This window comes from Colletotrichum fructicola, assembly GCF_000319635.2.
Source record: "Colletotrichum fructicola Nara gc5 chromosome Unknown KSG_Nara_v1_contig08, whole genome shotgun sequence".
NCBI classification, from domain to species: domain Eukaryota; kingdom Fungi; phylum Ascomycota; class Sordariomycetes; order Glomerellales; family Glomerellaceae; genus Colletotrichum; species Colletotrichum fructicola.
The window spans coordinates 3,303,780-3,320,019 of record NW_027094058.1 but is presented as its reverse complement, the minus strand read 5'-3'; the positions used below and the strand labels follow the sequence as shown (position 1 = coordinate 3,320,019).

The 16,240-nt window shown below is 52.1% G+C and overlaps 7 protein-coding genes across 7 annotated transcripts; 3 read left to right on the top strand and 4 right to left on the bottom strand.

Moving 5' to 3' along the window:
- Window positions 1–1,031: 1,031 nt before the first annotated feature.
- Window positions 1,032–3,285, bottom strand: CGGC5_v013996 (uncharacterized protein; the record flags this gene model as incomplete). Its single annotated transcript, XM_066153018.1, has 6 exons — window positions 1,032–1,053; window positions 1,247–1,464; window positions 1,601–1,904; window positions 1,982–2,003; window positions 2,129–2,977; window positions 3,261–3,285. 6 exons carry the CDS (start codon window positions 3,283–3,285, stop codon window positions 1,032–1,034), a joined length of 1,440 nt encoding a protein of 479 aa, XP_066007813.1.
- Window positions 3,286–4,770: 1,485 nt separating this feature from the next.
- On the top strand, window positions 4,771–5,358 carry CGGC5_v013995 (uncharacterized protein; the record flags this gene model as incomplete). Its single annotated transcript, XM_032026645.1, has 1 exon — window positions 4,771–5,358. The coding sequence occupies one exon, from the start codon at window positions 4,771–4,773 to the stop codon at window positions 5,356–5,358; it is 588 nt and encodes a 195-aa protein (XP_031876866.1).
- An 815-nt stretch (window positions 5,359–6,173) lies between these two features.
- On the bottom strand, window positions 6,174–7,112 carry CGGC5_v013994 (uncharacterized protein; the record flags this gene model as incomplete). Its single annotated transcript, XM_032026642.1, has 4 exons — window positions 6,174–6,252; window positions 6,337–6,433; window positions 6,514–6,690; window positions 6,866–7,112. 4 exons carry the CDS (start codon window positions 7,110–7,112, stop codon window positions 6,174–6,176), a joined length of 600 nt encoding a protein of 199 aa, XP_031876886.1.
- A 494-nt stretch (window positions 7,113–7,606) lies between these two features.
- ustYa-2 (Oxidase ustYa) lies at window positions 7,607–8,171 on the bottom strand (the record flags this gene model as incomplete). Its single annotated transcript, XM_032026641.2, has 2 exons — window positions 7,607–7,867; window positions 7,932–8,171. The coding sequence occupies 2 exons, from the start codon at window positions 8,169–8,171 to the stop codon at window positions 7,607–7,609; spliced, it is 501 nt and encodes a 166-aa protein (XP_031876915.2).
- A 669-nt stretch (window positions 8,172–8,840) lies between these two features.
- NRPS8-0 (Nonribosomal peptide synthetase 8) lies at window positions 8,841–10,572 on the top strand (the record flags this gene model as incomplete). The annotated part of the gene is made up of 2 exons (XM_032026640.1): window positions 8,841–8,892; window positions 8,945–10,572. The coding sequence occupies 2 exons, from the start codon at window positions 8,841–8,843 to the stop codon at window positions 10,570–10,572; spliced, it is 1,680 nt and encodes a 559-aa protein (XP_031876861.1).
- Window positions 10,573–11,795: 1,223 nt separating this feature from the next.
- On the bottom strand, window positions 11,796–12,280 carry tam (Trans-aconitate 2-methyltransferase; the record flags this gene model as incomplete). Its single annotated transcript, XM_032026639.1, has 2 exons — window positions 11,796–12,047; window positions 12,122–12,280. The coding sequence occupies 2 exons, from the start codon at window positions 12,278–12,280 to the stop codon at window positions 11,796–11,798; spliced, it is 411 nt and encodes a 136-aa protein (XP_031876913.1).
- Window positions 12,281–13,500: 1,220 nt separating this feature from the next.
- On the top strand, window positions 13,501–14,638 carry cctR-1 (Cyclochlorotine biosynthesis protein R; the record flags this gene model as incomplete). The annotated part of the gene is made up of 4 exons (XM_032026638.1): window positions 13,501–13,855; window positions 13,939–14,064; window positions 14,112–14,248; window positions 14,306–14,638. The coding sequence occupies 4 exons, from the start codon at window positions 13,501–13,503 to the stop codon at window positions 14,636–14,638; spliced, it is 951 nt and encodes a 316-aa protein (XP_031876888.1).
- Window positions 14,639–16,240: the final 1,602 nt, after the last annotated feature.

Below are 16,240 nucleotides of genomic sequence, written 5' to 3'. Positions count from 1 at the left end.
AGCGGCAGCTGCGAAGAGATTCGGAAGTCGGATTGCATAGCGAGGTGTTTTTTGTTTCATCTGAATAGAGGTTGATATGCGATTGTGACACAGGTTTGGTACTTAGAAGTCAGATCATCTTAAGCAGATCCAATAAAATTCGGGCTTTGTTCAATGATTCTTGATCATTTTGGCTTACATGATCTCTTCTCGCTACGTGGGATCACAGCGATCGGCGATCGACACGAGCAAGCTAAATTGCTCAAGGGTCGGGTGATGGCCGCTATGGCCGTGACTGTTGTCGACGCTATCGCCATCCCCGTCGCTGTTGGCATCGCTCTCGTCAAGACTTATACGGGCTAGGGATCCGTGGCATAGCCCGGCCAGTGCATTCGCCTTTCGTCTATGCTCCCCGGGAACTTCCCCATCTACCTTGCAATAGATGATGAGGAATAAGCTAGTTAACACCAGGCTCTCTACTGTCTGCCTTTTGAATCGAACCTATGCGTCAGCTCATCTTCTAAGAAGGTCTATGAATTTTGGTCTCTTCGCATACCTCTCGAGCCTTGTGCCGCATGACGACTGGGAAAAAAAGCAAGGGATGGCATCAATGACCTGCTGGGCCGATTCCAGACACGCCCGAATGCAGCACCCATGTCCAAGGGCATCTTGATCCCCAACCCCTCCATGCTCGGGGATGGGCTCAGCGTGAAAATCAGCAGCAGTAACAATCCACGGGCAATGTGTTAGGAAGACAGCGCGGTGATACATGCAGAAGGCCATACGTGCGGTGCTGGTGGGCAGACAGCCGTTGTTCCCTGGGGTAATCCGCAAGTTCAAGTCGGGGAAGAGCTCGACCCAGTATCGCAACTGTTCCTGGGACTTCTGATGGCTTTGCCATCTGCCGCCGCCAGGGATCACCGTCGCCGAAGAGTACGTGTGAGACGCCCGGGGACTGAACTGCCTCCGCAAACAACGGTGCATCACAGCCGCTAGAGAGCGTATACCTAACAGGTCCCCTTCGGAGCTGTGGCTCAGAGAATCCGAACCGTCTATCCAATCGCAGTCGAGCGTCTGAAGAGGAGTCAATACTTTTGTCCAGATATCAGCTGTCTTTGAAGTTCTACCTCCCCCGGAAGTTTCTTGTCGTGAAACGCACGGGGAAACATGTTGGAATGAATGCACAAGAGGGGCGTTTGTATCAACAGTAGACTGGCTTACCGGAGGTGCTCCTCGATTAAGAGCGTAAGAGACGTCCAGCACGTACGAGTAAGCCGAACTGAGCACAGACTCCTCATCATCAGCATCAATATATGCCAAGTCCAGTTCGCGAACGTGCATGACGGCGATTGCCACATTTTCGGTGACAAGAGATGGTATATCGCACTCGCTGGCAATAGAGGCCTGTAAGTTGCGGGGAACTGTCAGCATGGGAGGATAGCAGTGCGCGAGGAACTTGAGCAGACAGGGGCCCAGCAGAGTAAACTGACCATGAGTAATGACACCTAAAGTTGATGGGATAAAACGTCAGCTCAGGTACTCATCAACCACTACCACGTCACATTTTCCACAAGACCTCTTGCCTTTCCATCTCTTCCAGGACCTACCGGTGGAAACTAACCTGGAGTTTGAGCAGCTGACTAGGTAAACCCCGCACACATCCGCGGAATGCAAGAGCGGCACGTAGACGCCACCACGCCCGGGCATCTTCAAGATGTCCGCCATCGGCGTTGTGTGAGCAAGACAAACGCTTCTTCTGCTGCTGTTTCTGGGTATTGCAATTGGCAACAACGGTGAATCCGTGTTGTCGGTGGTAGTATGCTCCAAGGGCAATGACAGCGCTTGCGAAACCACGGACGAGATGGCTTGCGTCCGGGAGACGAGCCTCCTTCAGCCGGGCCTCGATGTTGGCCTTGGGAATGAAACTGAGAACGTTGAACGTCAGCAAGCGCGTCACATAGTCACACTGTCACGTCATAGCGACGGAAGAGACCAGACGAACCTATAGAAATAGTCGCTAAAGGCTGTGATGTGTCATATGTCAGCGTCTGAACTCGGCTTCAACCAATACTAAAAAAGAACGTGGTCCAGAAAGACTTTTCACTTTCGTTTTTATTTCCCTTTCCTTTTGGTACTCATAGTTACTAACCTGCAATATACGCTTGTAAAGCCGTATCACTTTCGAGCATCCACCAAGAGCCGTCATATGAATCCGACTCTCCAGCCGGCACTGGGTTCGCGGTCCTGCTAGCGTTTGGCGTCTTATCTTCAGAGACGGACAGAGCACGAGCAATATCTTGTTGACTGTTGCCGAGCAAGCGGCAGACAGCGTCGCGCAGCCCGTAGAAGGATTGTGAAGATGCGCTTATTCTAGGCCTGCCCGGGGAAGACAGCGACAGCGGTCCCGTGGCACCTGCGCTAGACTCAGATTTTGTGTCGTTGGCGAGGACGATGTCAGTCGGCTGCTGTGTATTCGCGGGGGAAACTATCTGAGAGGCCGCCTTGTAAGTAGTTGACTTTTCCAAGTCGTCGACGACGGTCGTGACGGACGATTCGAGGAACTGAGAGGGGGTTCCGGCTTCGGAGGTTATCCAGCCCAAGTCGACAGCCCATTCCATGTCGTCATCCAACGAACCGGCAGAGCTGAGGGCGGAGTTCGCCCTCTCGATTGGCTTAGAGTTGCCCCATGGAGTGGCTTGTTCCTCCTGAATGGCATCAATATGCAGATCGCTTGAGTCCGGGGCATTGGCCGCGCTGGCTTCGTTAACTGCGAAGGGAAACGGGAATTGGCAGTCAGGCCCGTCCGAAAGCTCGCCTTGGTAGTAGCCCTCCTGGAGGCCACGGTTGCAGCCGTTCAGTTGTAGTATCTCGGACCTGGTACCGGCGATGCCCGCAGTGAGAGGGCGAGGAACAGACAGCAGCTGGGGGTGAGTCGTGATGAAATTACGGTAGTCGGCACCAGCTCCGAGCGGAGACCCGTATCCGAGGTCGAGGCAGCCTTCATTAGGAGAATACACGAGAAAGTTGGACCGCAGAGACGCGGGTCTTCGACGTGGGCGAGGGGCATAATCCGGATAGAAACATTGTTGCCCAGTCCGCTGGGGTCGGGGTGCATCGTGTTAGCTCTTGGTGCTTACAGGCGAGAATAGCAGAAAGAAAAGAAAAAAAGCAAAAAAAAGACAAGAAACCTCGGACTCACTTGGCAGGTTACACACGGCTGTTTCTTGTCGCCTGAATTGCGTATCCATACATCCTATCATCAGCCTTTGGTTCAAACATACTAGGAAGGTAGGTAGGTACGGACATCGTGTCTTCTTCTCGCGGCACAAAAGACAAGCGCCACGACGTCGTCTTTGCTCAAGCATCATGGCTTTTGGAGAATTGAAGCTCCCTGCGATATCCCCTCTCTCACACATGCGTGCACACAGACCAACAGAGGGGGAAAGCGTGGCGGGGTTGATTGACCATAGGTCGTGCCTCCCGGCATTGGATACTGATGCTCCAACACTAGCCGATACTTACCCCAGTTGAGATTCTTGATGCAGCTGAGAAGGTAATCAGTAAATGCCGAGGCCATATTACAGTGGAAAAGATGGGATTCACAATAACTGTATATACATACAACAGTCCGCTGGACCTGGTGAAGCAGAATCGCATAATTGCCATGTTCTCCGACGCCGGATGTGACCTGACCCCTCTATTCCAAGCTCTACATGAGATACTCCAAAAAGGGCTGTGAAATCAAGGTAGGGAAAGCCTCGCAGCTGCAAGGCGACACTGTATTTGCAACGCTAGGCAATACTAGTGTAAGCGCTGCCTTGATCAAACTGCTTTCTGTTAAGAAAGTCCAGGCGAGTACGTCAGCGGATGTGTCGACAGCCTGTTTGGGGTTGCGGCTAATTATTTCAGAGGTTCTGTTTGACTCATCACTAAGCAGCTCACGGAATTCCGTTCCAATAGGGAAGGTTCAGGGGTTTTGATGGTACGAACTATCGCCTTGGCTGTCACACGACGCCAGAAACATGCGGAGTAAAGCTAATTAAACTAACCGAATCGAAAGCAATCGTCCACTCTGAATTTGGGGTAGAATTGGGGTCATATTCGTGAGGTATCTTTTAGCGGCTTGTGGCAGCCGATGGGATGGCTTTTCTTCCTAACCCGAGTAACACATAACGTTTTGTACCAGAAAGGCAAAAGGTTCGTTGTCAGGCCAGACAAAGGCAAATCTACAGAGTTTTGTTCCAGACCGAGGAAGGCAGAAAATCCGGTAGATTAATTAACGTTGGTGGAAGATATCGCCCAACGCAACCCAAAACACACCAACCTTGCGCGATGTCTCGGCGGTTGACTGCCATATGTGGCATGATGTGTCAACGGGCTTCTCCTTTTCCTCCATTAATATCTTCCTCGTTGTTTGAGTCTTGCCTATGATAGCTGCGACATCATCAATCTGCTTATGAGAGGACTGCAACTCCGAAGGACCTCCACTAAGCAGGTATCAGACCGATTAAAGTGGTACTTGTGCTTATGTGATGCAAGCAAGTTTCCTACAGATGCAGGATGTAACTATAACGTCCACATAGTCATGAACCTTTCTTGCGAGGTAATACATAACACTAATGGAATCACCACGAACATATTCCTTCCCAGCAGAACTTGCCTTGGTGGCTTGACATCGGGCCGTTATTCCGGTAACTTGAACTACCTCGTAGCCTCATGAAGGAGAGAAGCATTGTTCGGCCACCCCTATTGACGATAAATTTGCCGAGAGCGGCGGCTCACACGGTTATCATGGCACGTCGACTTTCCTTCGTTCTGTTATTCTCAAAGGCGGCGGGTTTCTTCGTCCGTTTCAAGTGGAAAGACGACTTGCAGCAACAGGATCAACAAGCGCTGTCGCTGTCATCCTCCACCCCCACCTGCCTGAGTCCGGAGGACGGGTACCAACTGGCGACCGACTTCCAGGCCTTGATCCGCAACTACTCGGCGGCGGCGGCGGACCGCCTTCTGGCTCCCGAAGTGGTGGCCCGCTGCGACGGCATGAATTTACTGGCGGGCAAGCCGCTGGGCGCGCCGACGTACCGCGACCGAGACGAGCTCAAGGCTGCTCTGGAGCGGCAGAGTGGGCGCCCGACGCCCGTCACTCTCCGGACAGTCGATGTTGTCACGTGCAACACGATCGTGCTCAAGTGGACGGCTGCCTTTGGAGAGGCGAGGTTGCCTGTTAGGGGCATCCAGATCCTTACCGTCGAGAAAGCCGGTCCTATTAGAGGTTGGGCTATTAAAACTATTGACACCGAGTTCAACAGCCTTGCGTATCTCGTCAACCTGGGCGGCACATACAAGATGCCAGAAGGTGGTTCCGACTTTCAATTTTAGTGTGGCTAAGTGCTGTTTGTATTCTGAAGCGCTGGGAAAACTTATATTGTATCTTAGGTTGCAACGCTGAAGATAATAATGTTTATAGAAGTTTCTTGCTTGAAACTTCTATAGAAAAAAGAAAACAAAAAGTAATACTTATAAATTAGTTAGAGTTTACTAATTGTAACCTATTAGATATAGTAAAAAGTGATCTATAGGAAGGTCTTATCTTTAAGTTAGTAAATATTTAGTTAGTAGGGCTAGGCCGCCCTATATAGGTTTAAGTCTTAATATTACCTATTTAACTCTCTATCTATTATAGTAAGAAAATAGCAGGATATGTATTGATGCTTTAAAGCTTTTTAGTGACGATTTACTTCTTTTAGACACTAAAAGCTTAGATAAAGGAAACCTAAACAAAATAAAAGCTATCTCTTAGAGGTGGTGCCAGGCCATGATGAAGCCGTTGATAACGTTTCAGCCAAACCATCGCACCACAAGCCGCAGGCCTACGGTTGATTCTTCCAGGCGGCATCAGCGTACGGTTCCACACGTAAAGTGCCGTTGAATCTTTTCTTCACAAAGTCTACAATCTTGGGGAAGCTGCGGCAGGTGTGTGGACGGTCCGTGTTGATGTAATTTGTTCCCAATCCGAGGCGATAGGTGGATGGGATAGGTGTCAAGTCGGCAGTGCATACCAGAAGCTGCAGCAGCGACTCGATGCAATGGTCCCTGTGCAAGATTCCATGGACGGGATTCGGGTCGTGGTAGGCCTCGGGATGGAAGGCTTTACGAATGTGGTCCTAGGTATATCGTGTCAAAGGCGGCCATTATCACACGAGGGAGAAAGGCCACGGTCGGGGATGGGGGGTATCACTTGCCAGACAGTGGATGAGGTGCATGACCTCGACGCTGGTTGTGGGGCAAGGAAAACGTTAGTCGAAACAGCGTCTTCGACGCAGTTGTCGATGACAAAGGAATATGTGCCGCACATACGTGGCAACGTAGCCTCCTGCTCTTGGTTCCCAGTATTTCACATATCCCGGACCCCATGCTTCTCGAGCCTCATCCTCGGTGACGATGAAAAAGTGACCTACATCGCATCCAGGCATCTTCGTTAGCTGCCGTGCACTTACGCTTCGCCGGAGGATCTTGTGTCATGCGTATACTTACCCTCGCCCAAGTGAAGATCGTACCAGTTGACGTCGATTTCTCTGCTTGGCGTACCCGTGAATTTCAGTCTTTCCGTTCCATCCTTTCGCCCAGGTATGTATTCAGTCCCGTCGTCCATAAAGGCTGGGGTCCCCTCGAAAGTCGAAACGTGTAGCTCGATGTGCTCGGCTGCTGCTTCTATGATTGTGAATCGAGTAAGCCTATGGGCATCCGGGCGATAAAAATACAAATCCTATCGACTGGAATAGATGAAATGACAGAACACAGAATGCAAACGTGATAGACAGAGAGAAAGAGGGAAGACAGAGAGAGAGCGCGAGAACTAATGGGGTGTCAAGAGACGTAGACTTACTGAAATCTGTCGCGTATCCCGTCTCAAACGATCCAAAATGGCTCATAAATGTCTGCCTCGCAGTGAGCCAGGTCGAGAACCCGGCGAAGAGCAAAGTGGTCGTGAACCATAGCCACACAGCCCATCTCAGGCGCCGCCTCTCGCGTCCCCAAGCTGCTTGTTCATGGATCTGGTTCAGAAACCGGGTTGTCTCGTCGTCGGCCTCCGTGCTGTAGCTTAGTCTCTGGATGGACTCCACGGACGACATGATGTTTTTCCTGATAACTGATCTTTCTCTGAGGGCTGGTCGGATAGGCCGTGGAACGATGGGCTAGCTGACACATGGAGTAGATTTATGCTGTCCTCCAAGGAGTGGAGTGGGTTTACTGTTAGCACGGTGGCCCATCGGCTAATTGGAAGCATATTTAGGCCTGGTGGTGCCAAACTTAATCTCGAGAGTTGTCATTGCTGCACTTGTATTGGTGTCTGCCTAATACCCACGCACGGAGGGAGGGGGGCTATCCTCTGTCACAGGCAGACATGTCTGATGGCCATCTAATGACTCACATCATCATCCATACCTAAGTAGTGTCAAAGAAATGGAGAGAGAAGTCAGAGATCTTTTGTTTGGTTTGTGATATTTTGAAGCTTAAGCGACTATCTCGTGGCAAAAAACAAGGATTTTGGACTACCGCAAGACCGTCCTCGATGGACGGCGTCAGGCGATTTTCTCTACGCAGCAGCAATTGGCAATCCGTCCCCTCAATACTCGCCACGGAGCGAGTGCTCCTCCGTGGCGCGATACTGCTCGGCAAACATGAATAGCAGCGCGTAGTCTTTACACATGTGCTGAAATCCCCAACCTTCGCCGTCACTCGCGTTAGCCTGCTTCCACTCGAGTGTCGCGTCGCCCGCGCACATGATGCCCTGTCGCAGATAGTCCCAGCAGTCAGAAAGGTGGTCCACATGGACTCTTTCCAGATGTCCGTCCCGCGCGTGGACGAAGGCATCTCTTGCAATGTACTGGGAAGTAGAGGTTACTTGTCAGCGATTCTGCGCTCATGGTTCCCGACTTGCTTCGACTCACCAGGCAATGCAGTTGGTGGAAGACGGACAGGCGTGCCTTTTGCTCAGGCAAGGAACGGTCTAGCCCTGGCATATATGGCAGCACGCCATCGTCTACCGTCACATTGATCCAGCCGTTGCCTTCTGTAATGGGGTCAGAGATGCGCGCGAGGTTTATGCTTCTTTTGTACGTTTTGCGACTGGTCATGAAACAAACGCATCTCTCGACTTTTGTGGAGGAAATAAGGGGAATGCTCTTCATTGTGAAACCATTTTATCTAGGAGGAATAGGGAACGGCTCGACTAACTTGGCATTAACATAGCCCATCTGTCCTCGGTTGTGACATTGGGCCCCTGGCCAAATATTGGTTGGGACAGAAAGATGTGCTTGTCTACCCTCTCTGGCGGCATCCAAGAAGGCCGGCTCGGCCCATGACGTCCCCGCAGAATGATTGCTAGAGTAGCGATGAGCGCTATGTTAAGCAAGACAGATAAGGAGAGCGCGATATATAGTCTCGGAGACCATCTGGCTCTGCTAGACCCCGCCTTGTGCTTAAGCAGATTATGCATCTCGGGCTCAGGCTGTGCGAAAACCTTTTCTAACGACAACGATGACAACGGCGAACGGGGATGTTTCTCGATCTTTGAATACTCCATCGTGGTCGTTGTATAAAATGGACGTGTTAATACGGTCAGTTGTCGGATAGTAGGGTCTGCTAACGGATATAAGGAATTAACGTTGTGGATTGGGTATTTCATATCCTTTCTTAGCAGAAAGGCAATTTCCTTCCCCCGCCCTTCGGCACCGAGAGGGGCTCCTCGTTCTGACCCACCAGTCTCCGAGGGTACGTTATAACAATAATATCGGAAACGCATGCCCGCTCCGCTGGTCGTATCCCCGTCAAAGATTTTCTTTTCACCTCTAAGAAAGATGGAAACCCTGTTGAGAGACATCTGGAGTTTGGAGTTAGGCACTCCGTCGGGTGAGGCACACCTCTCATGCCTTTTTCGCAGACTAATCGAGACTTTCTCCAGCTACCATTGGCCCGGATGATGAGTTCTTGTCTCTCGGAGGCGACTCGTGCAGTGCTATGAAGGCTGCTCGGCGCTGTCGCCTGGTTGGCCTTCCAGTCTCCACCGTTGACATACTTTCCGAGCCGACCATTAGAAGACTTGCACGCTCGATCGAGACGAAGAGAGTGGGCGCCGCCGACGCTAATGGCAAGGAGACCGACACCCATCCCTATAATGACGAGCCTTTCACACTGAGCCTACATGGTTTGACGCTACCTCCTGGCGTGTCCCCAGACAACATTGCCTATGTAGTGCCGTGTGCGCCGATGCAGGAAGACTACTACCACTTATTTTCAACGAACCCGGCGCCTGAGAGACCGGGGATCATGACCACCTGCTACGAGATTCTCTTCCGAGAGGGCCAGGAATCTGTAGATCCGTACAGGGCGGCAAAGGCGTGGCAGGGCATCGTCGACCGCCACGCCATTTTTCGCACATGCTTCGTGCCCCTTGCCGATCTAGGTGTGACGTCTTCCCGTTCAGGACCGTTGCCGCCAGAGACGGTTATGCAGCTCGTGATGCGCCGATGGCCCGTCGATTGCGACGTCGTCCACGTCGACTCGGACAGCGAGCACGATGTTAAGCAATACAGCGCGATACACACGGCCAATATGCTGTACCGGATGAAACCGGCCGCCTGCGTCTCGGTCCGCCTGTTCGTCACGCCCTCGGCTCGTGTGTACATGAACGTCGTCCTCTGGCACATTGCAGCCGACTTTGTGGCCACGGGCGTGTTTCAGGTCGACTTTGACCGCTTCTACCGCGGCGTTATGCCTGACCGCCCGGCGCCCGGCTTCGAACTGTACGTTCACGATCTCGGCCTGACGACCCGTCGTGGCCAGGCCGCAGTGGAGTCCGGCACCCGATACTGGACCCACTATCTCGCCGGCGCCGAGCCGTGCAGGATTCGGCCCCACCATCTCGGCGTCGTCGACCGGCGCCCCACCCTGCACCTGTCTTCACCGACCGTCTACTCGGATCCCGACGGAAAGGAGCTTACCTGTGTCACGAACCTCGGCAGGGCCTCATCTCGGTTAGCTGTCGCAGGGCCAGCCGCCTCGTTTTGCCGTAAGTACTGCGTCTTACCCTCCAGGTTGCTTAGTCTCGCCTATGCCCTGACCCTGTCAAAATACACTGGCCATGAAGAGGTGTGCATCTCCTACCTCGTCTCGGACCGCGACCGCGACATTCCAGACATCGATAAAATTCTTGGCATGATGATCACCTACTTCTATGCCAGGATCAAGGTGGTCCCAACGGCACGCGTGGCCGACTTGATACAGCGCCTCCACGCCGACGACCTGGCCCATAGGAGACACCTGATCTACCGTCCAAAAGACGTCGCCCGCGCCCTTGGCTATGATAAATCATCTAGTGACCTCTATGGTGTGCTCCCTGTGACAAATGTGCGATTCAACGACCGCCGGATAGACATCCCAGAGGGGCTCGAGCTGGCGTATCGTGGCGTCGTCAGTAACCTCATCCAAGAAGTATGTTGTGCCATGAAAATTGTTTTCCCCTTCCACTTCGCCTCTTCCTTTTCTTTCATTGGATTCACTCCTACGTCTGCCAGAACGTACTATCTTTAACCTGTGCGTGCTGACCTGCGTGTGTTTCTGTGACGTAGTTATTCATCTCGCTGATCGTGGTGCCCGAGGCCGATGGGGAACACGTAAAGGCAAACTTTACGTTCAAGAGACTATGCTTTACTGAGGAAAGCGTACAGGCAATGGCCGACACTTACGCTCGCATCTTCCAGGCGATTGCATCCGGGACTTGTGAGACCGTGGCAGATGTCATGTCACGCATTTAAACGACCGTCCTGAGACAGAAAGTCAGAAAAAAAGTCGGGTGAATACAAAGTGTTGTATTAAAGCCTACGTACTAGGTATAAATAGTTCAATACTACTACGTTGCAGTCACCAGGAAAGTACTCAAAGTACAGTTTGTTGCGTTGTTCGTGTCATATCTCACCATCTGGCAAGAAACCGCGAGCCGTTTCTTTTCGCAGGACCGTTTCTGCGAAATTTTTCTCTCATCCAGCCTTTCCACAGGTGGCCCTATATGGCTGAGATCGTATTGCTTCAGATCCTACTGCTTGCTACAAACCACGTAAATGTCACTTATCGAGGCGCAAGCCGTGTCGTCATCTATCCAATCTTTCCATTCCTTGTGGAGCTCTTCAAGATTTATTTCATGTCCGATGCAACGTGCCTCGTGTTCAATCCGGGCACGAGCTTCCGGATCGGCGCTGGTGCGAGCGACTAAGCCACCCCAATTCTCACGCTCCTCGCGTGAAGACACGACCCAGGGCGCCTGGCCTACCCTGATATCATTGCTTGAAAACCCCTAAGCCGAGTCAGACACTGGAATAAGATCATGTGTGAACACTTGACCGGTCTCCTCTCTGCAAATAGAGAGGGAGGGGAGAATGGGGACTTCTTACCGCCGCCATTGCGTATGTCTTGAGCTTCTTCCCAACGTACGGATCGCACCCCTTAGCCTCCATAATTGCGCTAATTACAGCATAGGTACGGCGTATCTAGTACAATCAAGGTGAGGTGTGAGCTGTGAGGCTCTCAGGACAGGGACTGGCCGGAGAAGCCTACCGCCGTGTTTTCTGGCCACATCATAAGACACGCCCTGTCAGCCTCTTTACAGCACACGAAGCCGCCGGCCCTAACCGCTGAGCGTAATTCCACCAGAGCTCGAGGTGCGTCGGTTGTATGCATCACGACGTTGTGCGTATGGGCTAATCACATGGCGGTGTTGCCTGATCAGCTCATCATCCTTATGGCAGCAGCGGTCTTCTTCATTTCTTATCATTGATTATTCTCTGGTTGCTCTCACCAACGTCACATGATCCCTTGATTAGTTCGAAGCCTGGATCGCTGGCCGTAGGAGCCAGGTCTAAGGCATCCCCGACGGCGAAGCGAATGTTGTGAACATTGGCCTTCTGGGCGGCGTCGCGGGCCTGGCTGATTACGGCCGGGCTGCCGTCAACGCCCAGGATGGTCGCCGAGGGGTAGCGCTTGGCAATGTCAATTGTGATGCTGGCGGGGCCCTGCGGAGGAAGAGATTGCGAGGCACATTGGTAAGCATAAAGAAGATGAGCATGGGATCTTTCGGTGTACATACGCATCCAACATCTAAGAAAGTGAAATCTGCAGGAAGAATTTCGAGGATGGGAAGGAGATAAGACACCGAGTTGGCTATGGTTCGGTTGGAGATGTGAGCGTTTATGGTGTCAACACCATGCCCTACGTAATTTCTGGTCACGTCTAGTGGTGGTGGCATTCTGAGGCCATGAAGTCGTTTCTAGAGTGCCGTAATATTAATGATATGGAGACCGGGGGAGGAAAGACGCCTTTTGGCAAGGTGGGAAGGGAGTGCTGCAGCTACTTCACCAACTACGGTCAAGCTGTACGATACTAGCTATACTACCATTCGTGCTAGGATCTTGCGCATTAATCATTCTACGCTTCTAGGTGCGGTTGTGTGACTGATACTGCCATCCCTTCCCTAGACCTAGGACTGACGGTGGCTAGTACATAGCACAGTCACTTGTCGTGACACCTTTTGCAAGCTGTAGTTCGCGAGGCTGTATGCTGCAAGGTCACTGGTCGCAGCTTGACGTGTTACCGGTCCGATCGTTCAGTTAGTTGGTCTTGCATTTGCAACACAGTTACCCTGCGAGCAAGGTAGGTCAATGTGAATCAATAAGCGACCCGACCCTCAATCACCGAGATGCTGTCGAGAAATGGGGGCATGACTGGCCTCGGAGAATTTTGAATGTTATCTGAACCTATGGAAAGCAAGACGCGATTAAGATTAGTCGGCATACGGAGGCGATATGAGGGGCTGGAACCATAAACTATCCTATTGCAGCTGATAGGAGCCGGGCATTTGATTTTCTCCGCTCTGCTCGAACTCCCTGCAAAAGCAAATCCGATATCTCGGTCGAGGCCCCGAAAGACCGAGATTACACACATGGTCAACTTAATCAAACAAGCTCCAGGTTCGGCCCCGCAGCTGAACTCTCTGCCACATCGGCAGAGTTGTAGACTAACAGACGATACGGTTCGCCAACTTTTTGGTGAATTCACGCTTCTCACAAACCTTGATGCACGCAGCGCAATTATTGACGCGTATCCAATGATTTTGACTGGTTACGTCAGTCGGGCCGCGAGTTTCTCGTTAACTTCCCGGCCCGTTGGGGCAGCCTGGGGGCAGTCATCATTGGTTCGCGATGACAGACGCGTTCGACGCCGCCAAAGAGAAATGAGGGAAGACAGTCGGGGAGAAATAAGAAATTCATCACTCAAGCTTTACAATTGCTCACTATCATTTGGGACACACGCAGGTACGTGCTGATTGGTGGACTTTGGCTAGGATTCCGGGGTTGAGCATTGTTCTGTCTCACGTCTCGACCTGTTGGCGATATCTTACACGATTATCCCCTTGTTGTAGCGTAGTTATTGATAACTATCGACTGCAACTTGCGCCCAAGGTTTGCTATGCCACGCCACACCCATTACTCCGAGGAAGAGGCGGACGAGCGTCGCAGCTCCGATGAGAAGGGCAACGATTCCATATCCAGCGACACCACTCTGCTACTGAATGACGCCGAGTTCGTCAAGTGGAAACAGAGGGGTGACTCGGGCCTAACCGTGGACTATCTCGATACAGCAGAGAGGCATCGTCACCGAGGTCACTATCGTCACCTGACCTCTCTGCTGTTTCTTGTCTCTGCATGCCTCAACGTGTATCTGGCGTTTGGTCGCACGCCGCGAGTTCTCACGATGCACGACGTCGATGTGGGATGCGGCGCCTTTCCTCTAGGGACTGATCCTTCCGGCTATGTTCCACGAAGTGAGTTATCAATACCTGTGCAGCGAAATCAAAAGGACTTGTGTTATGGTGTTACTGTGAGTATGACTGATGAAACGAACCAGAGATTGGCTATCCACTTCGCTGGACCAAGTGGGATGAGAAAGACCAATTCTACATATCCCCCAAAACCTTCGACAGCTGGGAGAACATACAAGAGTCGGCAGAGCGCCTGAGAGCCGTCCACAATGGTATGCACATCTGATCCAGCTCGGTCTCGTTTTCTAACCAGCGACAGACGTTTTTATTCATTCCAATGGCCAAAAAGCAACATATCTTGCCTACGATGGCGTGCGCAAAGAGTTGCCTCCCGAGGCCGGCCAGTTTGGCCTCGAGCTATACGGCATCCAAGCCTTTCATCAGATCCACTGCGTGGTACGTATGGTAGACCGTAAGTTGGTCTGACGTTCCTTCTATGTTGACAGTCTACAGTATGTCCTTCTCGAATCCGTCGGCTGGGCACGGCACAACCGCCGCTCGCAGTGGGACGGCGACCACATTGCCCACTGCCTCAACACGATGACGCAGGCGGCGACTTGCCTCGCCGACTCGCGCCCCTTCGCCTACGTCGTGCCGGGTGGACACCGCACCGATGGTCAACAGAACTGGTGCCGCGACTTCGGCGCCCTGGTGGACTGGGTCAACGACCCGGTGCGCGATCACAATTTCCACTACGAACTTGACTCGAACGATACAGACCATTTTATGCCCATCTACCGCAACGGCTCTATCGCTGGGAAGCCGGTAGACAAGTCAGTCTGGTGAGTTGGGCGACACGAAGCACGGGGCAGCCCTAGTAGTGGCCTAGACGACGGGACTGGTGGACAATTCTGAGTTATGCCATTGTAAATACATGCTCGTGTCAAAAATAAAATTCTACATCTGAGTACTTCTACGTCATATTATTACCACATCGCTCACAATCAAGAGATCGTCAATACTACTTTATGCGTCTAATGACAAAGTAGCAATACAAGTAAAATCTGACATCCCCCTCCCAGCTTCTCTCCCGGAAAGTCACACCTAGACATCGACCAAGCATCGAATCGGTTCTCTAGGGGGATAGATGCGTGTGATGTTAGGTTTATCAATCTCCCACGACCTCGGCCGTCCATTCCACCAGATGCAGTGCGACGTGTGTGTGTCATTTCGGCAGTGTGAATCAAGAACCATCGGCTCCCCGGTAGCAGCGGCATGCTTATAGGCCCGGTGCTGGCGTTCCCAGATATAGGTGCAGTGTAGATGGTGGAATCCGCCGTCGGTCCAGAGCCCCGGGTCAGGATGGCGGCCGCTCAGAACGACGTCCCACGCGACTCGGCTCTCCTGCTGCCGGTCCAAATAGAAAGTGCTGTTGACGTCCGCCACGTACTGACGATAGAGGTCTGCGTCGTGACAATGCGGGGGCACCCAGGCACTCATAAGCAGGTCGTACACGCACCCAGCGGCCTCAGCCTGCGTCCATGACGGGCCACATGGCGGTCCCACTGCGAGAGGATCTTGTTTACTCTCGAAAGGTCGCCCATCCGTGAAAGGCGAAGATCGGAGCAGATAGAAGACGGCGGCAAGCACAGAGACCGATCCGAGGGCAGCCACAGTTTCCCAGCTGAGAAGGTCGCATAGCCGTCGACGGCGAAGCTCCTTATGCTCCTTTTGGCCTAGGAAAGATTCCAGTAGATGAATATCTTCTTCTTCAAACTCGTCCATCATCTAGTGACATGAGCGAGCAGGTATTGAGACGATGCCAGTCTTGGTAAGCAGATGAGGCTTTTTGTTAAGCTTACCTTCGTAAGCTTACACCAGATAGACACTTCAACCTAAGAGGAAGTGCAGCTGGGAATACAGAATGGGGAGTGCGGGGCAACCGTATGTCTGGATGCTACAATTATGGACTCAAGGCGTAGATGGCAAAGAGTGATTACCATGGGACTGTTGTTATTCTCCGCTTGGAGCATGTGGCGGGCCGTCCTACCCTGTTTTCCTTATCGGACGGCTAGGTTTGGACGTCCTCCGTATTAGTTTCTCGCACTCAAACTCAAGTAATGAGGTCTTATGAGGGATAAATGTGATTCGTTGGGGTGCGATAGGGCTTCCGGGTCTTGGGTGCCGCTTAACAGACGAGAGGGGGTTTCTTTGTAATGGCTTTTCCATGAGGCTAATCACAAAAGTTGGCCCTGAGCCTGCCCCTGCTTGTATGTGCACTCAAGATGCAACGACTTTGAGTATTGCTCGCGAAACAAAGTCGAAGCCAAAACTCTCACCTCTGCTGCTGTTACCCCGTAAATCAAATAGCAATCATGGCTCAAACTACCGCCGTTTCCTTTGAAGAAGGCTCGTCATGGAGGACGATGCCACACAAAGACCAGCTAC